The 10022-nt window shown below is 36.7% G+C and overlaps 1 protein-coding gene across 1 annotated transcript in view; it reads right to left on the bottom strand.

The window, feature by feature from the left end:
* NBN (nibrin) overlaps positions 1–10022 on the bottom strand; it is a 27646-nt gene that overhangs the window by 16835 nt on the left and 789 nt on the right. Inside the window, exons 2-6 of the mRNA XM_009324457.1 lie at positions 8452–8585; positions 7152–7297; positions 5621–5780; positions 5095–5198; positions 395–512 (exon numbers count right to left, since the gene is read on the bottom strand). Coding sequence (XP_009322732.1) covers positions 395–512; positions 5095–5198; positions 5621–5780; positions 7152–7297; positions 8452–8585 — 662 coding nt within the window. The remainder of the gene's footprint in view (positions 1–394; positions 513–5094; positions 5199–5620; positions 5781–7151; positions 7298–8451; positions 8586–10022) is intronic.

The raw sequence follows: 10022 nt of genomic DNA, 5'->3' as shown, positions 1-10022 counted from the left end.
AGGACGCCCTTGGGCGTCTGGGCCACCTGGGCACGCTGCCGGCTCATGTTCAGCCAGCTGTCAACCAGCACCCCCCCAGGTCCTTTTCTGCTGGGCAGCTTTCCAGCCACTCTTCCCCAAGCCTGTAGCGCTGCATGGGGTTGTTGTGGCCAAAGTGCAGGACCCGGCATTTGGCCTTGTTGAACCTCATACAGTTGGCCTTGGCCCATCGATCCAGCCTGTCCAGGTCCCTATACAGAGTCTTCCTACCCTCGAGCAGATCAACACTCCCACCCAACTTCGTGTCGTCGAAATCCTTCTTTCCTGATGAATCCAGAATGAGTGTGAATTGAGAGAGAACAGAATCTGTGCTTAGCTACCTTTGCAACATTTTTGCAATATAAAGCCTAATTACCTGGTTGGCAGTTAGAAACACAAAAGTTTTTCCACTGAATATTTTTTTCCTTTCGTGATGTTCAGATAAATCCAGTCTTTCAGTGCCAATGGAAGGCTCATCAACTGGAGGATAAAAGCTGCAGGAACAGAAAATTAAAGTTACAAAATTTAGATTTACCTATCAGTACTGACTCATAGTCCTTTCTGTTTTAGAGTAAAGCTCTGAAGTTAAAATACCATATTGCTCTCTTAAAACTATTTATATAAATATTTTTTCAAGAGATTGTTAAGAAGAAACAGAGTCTCTAATTTATCAACATCTAAACTAAGATCAAGACTTTCTCCTTCAGTAACTAAGAGGACAACACTTTTAGGAAAGTAGTCAACCTATCCACTTTAAGCATCTCCTGTACACGTATCTACATCCTCCACTAACAATACTGACAAATGAGACTGCAATCTCATTCTGCACTTACCCTAGCTAATAGTAAAATTCCACACAGAATTAGCCATCCTGCTTCCTCTACCCTTCAGGTGGGGACAGCCACCCCTCCTTCTCTTCTGTTGGATGAAGAAATTATGTACCACCACACTAGATGACAGCAAGTAAGTACACTTTACTTGCTGGTGGGCTAGAGAACTGAACTGATTCACCCTGCAGATTCTCAATTGTTTTGTCCAATACAGGAAAAGTGACCAGGAGTTCAGCTGGGGAACAGATTAGATAGAAGTGAAATTCTATTCTGAAGCTCTAGTTTTTGTCACAGCCTGTGATGTCAGTTCTAGTTAATGAGAGCATGCCCACACCACAAAAAGCCTCTAGAGTTAAGACAAGCATCTAACTTGCTGATAATTTCAGGATAGTATTTACAGGATCCTTGACCCACATATTCACTACTACAGCAGTTCTGACAGAGCAAGGTGAAGGCACATTCTAGAAAGGAGGGAAACCATAAGCTGATTTCAACTGTGCTATACTATGTCTGTACCTAAACAGCAGTTTATGTACGTACTCTGGCTGAACAAAGAACTACTTATCTTTATTTTGACTGCTGAGTCTACATCCTTCTCATACTACTACGCAGGAAAAAAAAGACGCTGAAACACACTGCCAAAATCTGGTTTAACAGCCCAATAAATTACATATATACATGTATCCATACATACACATGGATTATGTTTTTAAATTATTTTTTTCCTCATTTATGCAAAGATGAGGAGATTCTAAGCCAGAAACATACTCCATGAAATGCTGAAATATTGAAGTTTCTGGAAAAAATGCATTTATTACACAGATAATTTCACCATCTGTACACATATAAACATTCTTCAGACACTGTGAATATTCACATACTTACAGCTGAGCACGAAAATAAGCACGTACATTCTCTACTGCATCCAAATACGTAGTTCAATTATGATAGGCTAAAATGTACTATATATTTAAGGTTAATTTTAAATAATCTTTGTTCTTTTGTGTTCTTCATAATCAGTTCCTGAAGCTTTATGTACACAATAGAAATTAACCAGCATGAAACCATCAGGTTTCGAAAAATGAGTATTTGGTAAGTTTCAGCAACCTGTTCAAATCTGTTTACAAAAATAGTTCCATTAAAGTTGAAACAGATATGATAAATTCTACTATTTTTAAGAAATAGGGCAACTCAGATTTTAGTTTCCAAGCCAGAAGACTTCTGATGCTGAGCCCCACAGAGACAGTTATTAACCTAAGATAAATACAGAGGACAAAGTTATTTTTAAAAAACAAAGAATGAGTAAAAAGGGAGAAACGGCAGTTTTCATTACTTCAGAACTGGGCTATAGTTTCTCTAGAAATACGTATTTCAAATCTCTGTTTTTTTAATTTCAGCAGCAACCTTCAACTGATCATTTCTTCCTCAAAGAAACCTTTGATTTGCCTTTGAAACTCTTATCCAATCCTGATGTAAGTTCAAAGGCAACACAGTCTTTTTCCAGCTTATGATTCTGAAGCGCTCCTTGTACTCTCTCTCCCTAAGTAGTGAACAAGTAACACCATCATCCAGAAAAGACTCTCTACAGTCTTGAATCTTTCAATGAATAGATTATGATTCTTGATGGGTTTCTGTTAAAGGCTCAGTTACGTCCCTACTTTTTCAAAGCCCTACACTAATTACACTGGACTGCAGTAATAAAACATGTTATTTCATATAGGGCTGCACTTACGCAGCTATTAGTGAAATCTTCAGTTATTTTTCTTCCTTGCATAGGTTATCACAGAGTATCAGAGGACTGGGGTAATATACTTCATCAAAAGCCTCAAGTAAGAAGCCACATTCATTATGTGAACTGCAGGTTTGCAATACTATGAAGTCTTAGTATAAACAAAAAGAAGTTTTAATTTTTTTTAAACTTCAAGATTTTATTTCCTTAAGATTTTTTTTTTTATCAGATCTACAGTAGTAATCGAGATTTAATTAACAGTGTCACCCTGTATTACCACATCAATATGCCTTTCTTATTTCATATCCAAACTTATTTCATATCCAAGTTGTTTAGTGTCTTGTGGATGTACCAGCTCAGGTCAGCTCTAGCTACAGTGCATAATGTAGAGATTTCCCATGAAAGTTAAAAGCATTTTTGGAAATTGAATGCAAACAATCGCTAAGTAAATTTTCAGTATCTTCCCACAAGCTTCATCTTAAAAATATCACCTATTGAAGATACTGTAATTATTTTAAATATAGATTACACCAGCTGTCTCATTTAGCTTGATGCAGAACTCTCTCTGTGAAAGCTAAACAATGGATATATTGCTAATGTCAATCACATTTAGTGAACTCAATTCCTCTGAGGGTCTCAAAAGTTAACAAAAATGTTAAAAAAAGGGAAACATATCCATCTGATTTATTTTAGGGAGCACTTAACAGCTCAGTTATACTGTCATTTCTCTATTAAACGAATTGACAACATGCACCTGTTTCAAGAGCCCAAACCACTGTCAGCTTGTTAGTGTAAGAGCCAGCAACAGCAACCTTACAGCTAAGTAACATTAGACCAAGCAAGTTTCAGACTGCACAACTAATTGCTAGCTTTGATGGCTTGTACTACCTGTACAAAAAAAAAATCTGCCAGAACACCTTATGTCCAATATTTCAGAGAGGACTTTAAATTGTTTACTTTTCTCATGTCCTTACAAAGCAATATAGAAGTATAAGTAGAAGGAAAAGTTACAATTCATGAAGTTTCCCCCTTTCTTCTGAAACTGGTGACCAAATGAGCTTTAGACCACTCACAGATGACTGACTTGACATCTTACATAAACCCCGGCAAATGTAAAACAGCATCTAGAAACTAAAGAGTATTTGGTACCAATTGCTCCAGATTGGCACCCGTATTGTTCTAACAAGGTACTGTCACATTCTGTGAAATAGATTTTAACACATAGCCAGTGCAGCTTATTGTGAATCCTCTGCAGCTTTGCTTCCATTACCATATGTGCACCACTGAGGTTTGTTTAGCTGCCCTTTTTTCCCCCGCGTTCTTCAAACTGTTCTATCAATAGCTATCATCAGACCCAGTAAAGAAAATAAATTAAATTGCTATGTCCTAACACATGATGTATGTATAGCTATACATATGTAAAAGCAACAAAGTGACTTCTCTTATTCACCACTTACTTCCCCCAACTCAAATGTCTGGTGTCCAGCATCCACCTGGTTAAAACAATACATCCAGAAAAATCATAATGTCATGAATGCATTTAAAGTAATTTCACAAATTTTTCTCCCTGTTAACTGACATTAAATGTTCAACATGTTCTTTTTCAAATGCCAAGTACTCTTACAATTTCCATTCATATGTATTTCATTTCACAGTATCTTCCAAAGCATACAAAGAGCAGAAGCGATAAAAACACAAGCACCCATGCAGTTTACCTTTTAAAAGAAACACATGATGGAAATTTCTCACCTGCATAGATCATGTGTTCATAAAAAAAACCTGAACAAGCAAAACACAACTGTCTCCCTTTTCAAGGTAAAAATAGTAGCAATACAGGCTCAGATGAAATTCTCTCATACAATAATGGGATTATTTTATGCTTTTCTACATGGAGAAAATAACTGAAAGGGCTATTCTACAGTAATTATTTATTCCAAAGTAAGAATTCCCTTTTCAAGTTAATTTAACCATGAAAACAATGAGTATTTTATTCTCATATAGTGAAGACCAATGCACATTAGTCTCACTTCATCTCTTAACAGATAATTAAAACCCCCTGCTATTTCAGGGAATTATTCAGTGGTCAGGCTAACTCTGGTTTGACCAAAGTTTACTGTAAACTCAGTAACTAACTGCGTACTGGGAAAATATGTCTACATAACGGAATATGTTTGATATAATTTCTTTTATAAAAATATAATTTTATTTTAATGTATCAACTCTTTTCGTAGTTGACACATTAACGTTGCTTCAAACATATCAACAAAACAACTTCCTATTTAGAGCTAGTAACATCTCTAAGCATATAGTCAATTCCAAGAGCTCATTTTATAACTCTAGGGATGAGAGCAAGAAAATTGCCTGAATATTAAAATGCATGTCATACTAAGCATTCTTCCACAAATAAAGTTACTGTAATTCACCTATTCTGTCACATGTAATCAGATAAGTGTGTAGTTATTTGATAATGTAACACCCATAAATGTAATTCTGTGACATTGAAAACACAATACTTACCTTTCATGATTTGGCAACTGTTGCCTGGACTGAATAGCTTTGATAAGTTCAACAAAAAACTCTGGTTTTATAATTGGTCGACCGCAAATCAAAGCACATATAGTCTAAAAAGACAGAAAACATATATTTACTGTATGAAAAAAGTTCAGCTAGAATATGGTTCAACTGACAGTAGCTTTTTAAGATCTTGGATGTGGAAAACATCACACAAACAAACAGAACAATACCGAATTTTGCTACTGAAAAACAGGGTAGTTTTGCTTCTAACAGCCTAGCTTTTAACTGCTGTCTCAACCAAAGTTATGAACATGTACAAGGCAACGGATGAAAATCAGTAACAGACTTCAAAATTGGCTTTTTAAATTTTCTTTCCCTCCAACCTCCCATCAACATACATCTCTTTCTAAACTTGGAAGAGCTGACTTCATTGCTTTGTAGAGGAAAATTTTGAGCAGGTCTAGAATTTAATTCGCATTTGTAGGAAAACTGCAAAGCAACATCATCAATATGCAAAAGCTCAACATACCTTAACAGTAACTTTTACTGCTACCATTACAAGGTGAGTACACTCTTCTGTCCATTCATTCACTACAAGGCCTCCAAGCTGCTGAATGGCTTGATTTAAAGCAGTTTTCTGAGCAACATCTAAACATGAGGAGCAGACAACCAAAGGTTCATACTCTACTCTGAAAAGCATAAGTAAAGAGAATTGCTTTAGTTATCTCAGCCAATCATTATGATAAACAGAGCTGACTTAACTATCTTGTTTGTGTCTCAGGGAAATCTCGGGGCAGGGAAGGAAGACATATAACTCCTACCTAGATCAAAGACTGTGCTTTAAAATTTCCTGAAGAAAGTAAATAGTGATTTTTATTCAGAAAAATTAACAGCATTTTGACTTGATGTCTGAAATATTTCTAAGGACTTTTGGGTCTTTCATAGACATCACACAGAATTAGCGCTTCAAGAATGCTGCAAGGTCAGGGAATATCAGAAGAAATTAAGCAGGTGCTTCCAAAGGCAAAAGTATGCTCAACACAACAGTCCACGAACTTATTAGTATTTAAAAAAGCGTGTCGTATAATGCAAGTTCAAGTAACTTTTTAACTTTTCTTCCTAACACTGCCGTTACCCTTGACCATAAGCCTATTTATATTTGTAGATCTTCCATATGGCATTACAGCATATCAAATTCCATGATTTGATTTGGTTTAGTCTACAAAGCAGAAAGACATTTAAATAATCTTTCTGGTACAACAGTACAACAGTCACAATGTATCTGGTCTCACGGCATGATTCCTGCAGCACATTTCAGGTACATTTATCTAAAATATCAAAAATAATTTCTTGTAATAACTGGAAGAGAATGACGGTTTTTCTATCAAATAATACAAGCAGCAGTGACAAAACAGAGTCAAATTTTAAGGAACAAAGCCAACTTCTGGTTGCTTTGATGTTGATTTTAATGGTCATTAGAATTTGTTCTATTTACCTGCTGCTTTACTTCAAGGAGTGCTTCATATATTCAAACAGATAGCACTGACTACCATGTTAAATTTGAAAAATTAGCAAGTTGGGTTCAGTAAAGAGAATGCAGCAGCAACAAGCATTCAATGGCTAGTGCTGCACAAAACATCCTCCAGCTATCTCAGTTCTTTTCTTGTTACATTATCAACAGCTAACAAGGGTTCAGACAAGCTCTCTCCCTACCCTAAACTTTCCTCCCTTCTTTAGAACCATTTATGGTTTAGGATTTTGTTGTTTGCCTAAGACAGCCTGAAAACACACACTATACATGATACAACATCTTCTAAAATGCTAATGCTTTACTGTGAACAATTTTAATTTCTCAGTGTCATAATAAATTGGATTATAAAAATATGTAATGAAAAACTATTGCAGAAGCAGGTATGGAACACAGGCAAAATATTACTCACCTCCTTTGCCTTCCAAGAACTCGTCATTGCTGTATCACTTGCCAAGTTGTATGATGTGCACATATACTTTTTTCAAAAACTGCAATTTTCTACTTGATATTTTATAATCAAAGCACTTACCTAAACTTGCTCTCAAAGACTCCAAAGTTGATTCTGTCACCAGACTGCAAAGACACTGAAGTGCCATTGAGTTTTGATCCGTTAACAAAGGTACCATACTTAGATGTATCTCTTACTGTTAACATAGGGACTGCGAGGGACTGGCTCTGAAAATAAACATAAATAAGCCATTATAGTTTATCAAAATTAGGTAGTTTTATCAGAAACAGGTTACTACCATTATGGATCAAAGCAGTAGATAAGTAAGAAAAAGGCCACAAAATACCATCCTAAATAAAGACTTTGGACAATAAGGCTGGCTACGTGCAATTATTCATCTTCTGCTTTTCACTGTGAAGGAATGAGAGAAAACATACATATTTTCAGCTTCAGAACTTTTGTGCTTCTTACAATCAGTCTTTTTGGAGGCTGTGCAAGGCAATCATTCACTGGCTCAAAGCCTCTGCTAGTCCTATTTAGCAAACCTCTGAGATTTATTATTGATGCTTTTACCTACCATTCAGCCCTGGCATAGGTGCCCAAGTCACTTTCCCTCACTTCCTTCCACACGCATTGCTAGTCACAGCACTAGCACCTTGCTAGTCCACAAGCTGCAGGGCATAGTGACACCAGCATGCCTTGAGAAGAGGTTAGACACTGTCATACTTCCCAAATGGTTCACAAGCCAATGAGAACACTGTCAGACTGTTTTTATGAAATTTTGCCACGCAGTTATACACTATTTGCATTATTAAAAGGACAAATAAATTTTATGTATTTCATTTCAAACTCATTATACGGTTACGTAAATGCAATTGCTGACTGGCTTCAAAACATCCATGAACACTGCAACACATAAGTCATAGTAAATTGCTGCTTGCTAATTCTCCTTAGGACATTCTTATTTTCAGTCCCCTAAGCAAATACAGAAATGATATGGAATGAAACACAAACTAAGCCTGCAGTAAGACAACTAAAGCACTTTCCAGAACCAAGACCTAGAACTTGTCTATGTAATGAAATTTAATTGCATAATTTTCCTGCTATGATTATTTTAATACAAATTCATAGTGAATCTTCACTCTGGGATAAAAGGAATGCTCAAATGGGAGCTTGGACGAGTAGAATTATGCCACTAAATTTCTCAACACAGGCAAGCAACCCAGAAAAAAAAAAGTCAGGATTAAGAAAAGGCAGGTGATCAATGGTTCCACTCCAGGCATAAAACACCAGTGAGAGTGAAATGAGTGTATCTATGGTCATGGCAGACTGAATTATCCACATCGCGTATTGATAATGCAGTAAAATGCTGGCTACTTACAGGGATTGTTTCAGGACGACTTACTGTCAGAACTGCATGACTTCGACTGATGGACTGATCATCCTGAATTAATATTGCACAGTTTTTGCGTCCAACTACATATTCTATGCCACTTAAAAGCCGATATGGTTCTCCTGAAAATAAACAAGAGACAGAAAAATACCAATTTGCAAAAAACTCCTAAACACTCAAAGCACTTAAGCACATTCAGAAGTTTGTAGTATATCTGAAACTCAACTTTGTCATGTATCATTTATTAGGCTGACTAGAATTATGCATTTAGTTTATAGACAAAATCTCTTTGTCCCCCTCTTCCTTGCTTTGTTCATTAGAAAAGGATACATTTTATGATAAACAAAGCAGTTACAAAAGTGGCAGCACACTGTTTTCAAGGACAATATATTTTTACTAATACTTTGCTTCTTAACTTTTCTCCTGTATTGCTTCTTGAAGATTAAGTGTTACATATCTTACAAAAGATTTCTATGTAAGATAGCTCTTCTAAAACACAAGTTTTAAGGGTACGTGATTCTTTGAGGGTACATAATTTATTTACATAACTCATTAAGAGGTTCAGAGGAAAGCAACCCCCTAATGAATGTGGGATGATCTGCAATGTAAATCAAACTGATACTTAGTAAGTTCAGTCTCTGATCTATGCTTTAGCTCATTCTTAGTATCTGTCATCTAGACCACATGGTGGCTCTTCAGTGAATGGCTTGACTACATCCAAAAGGTGTGTGTTACCTCCTGAACAATAAAACCAGAAATGTTTCTTGATGAAAATGAATGAGTAATTACAGATTAAACTCTAGTTATCAGCAAATAACTTTCCAAATATGAACTGTGCAGAAACGATCATCCTGAATACAACCACAATACCAGTGTTTTGGCTCTTGCTCAAGAGTTTTCCAGGCAGTAAGAGATAACTGAGTTCATTTCAATAGGATTAGGTACTGTTGCCACTAGGAGATAAATATCCAAAATTCATTCCCAATGAGTTAGGACCTAAAGAGCAGATGCAGTTGTGATAGGACTGCTTGTTATACAGAAGACATTTAAGTCAAGAAGAAATTTGTATATTATATGATACCTATTATCAAAGTTATCAATGTATCAAAGCTCCTACGGATAAGGAAACTGATGAAGAAAGGTACAGTGGCAATTCAGTTTCAAATCTCTGCATCCAAGAAACAATGTGATGTCTTAAATTCAACACTTGGTCCTTGAAACATCAACATAATATTTAGCCATCTTTTCTGAAAGGAGAGACTCCTGAGGTTGACTTCTGCATCCGAGTTCAATTCTTCAGGCATTTTAAAGCAGCACTCTGCGACCTGCTTCACTGGCTGCAACAGCACCTGAAGACATCCCAGATGTATAAAACAGCAAAGCAAAAAGCCCTATTAAATTTAGCAGGACTCTGGCCTGCAGCGCTCAGGGCTCAAGGGAAAAACAGAGGCTCAGCCGTGGACGACCGTCCAGAGCGACGAGGACTTCTGTCACCACCTGTCCACACCGGGCCGACGCAGCTTTGCCCGGGGAGCGCGGGCAGGCAAGCCCGCCTGCAG

This window comes from Pygoscelis adeliae, unplaced genomic scaffold (genome assembly GCF_000699105.1).
Source record: "Pygoscelis adeliae isolate BGI_AS28 unplaced genomic scaffold, ASM69910v1 Scaffold145, whole genome shotgun sequence".
Classification (NCBI taxonomy): domain Eukaryota; kingdom Metazoa; phylum Chordata; class Aves; order Sphenisciformes; family Spheniscidae; genus Pygoscelis; species Pygoscelis adeliae.
Note: the sequence above shows the minus strand (reverse complement) of the source record. Positions and strands in the feature narration are given on the sequence as shown.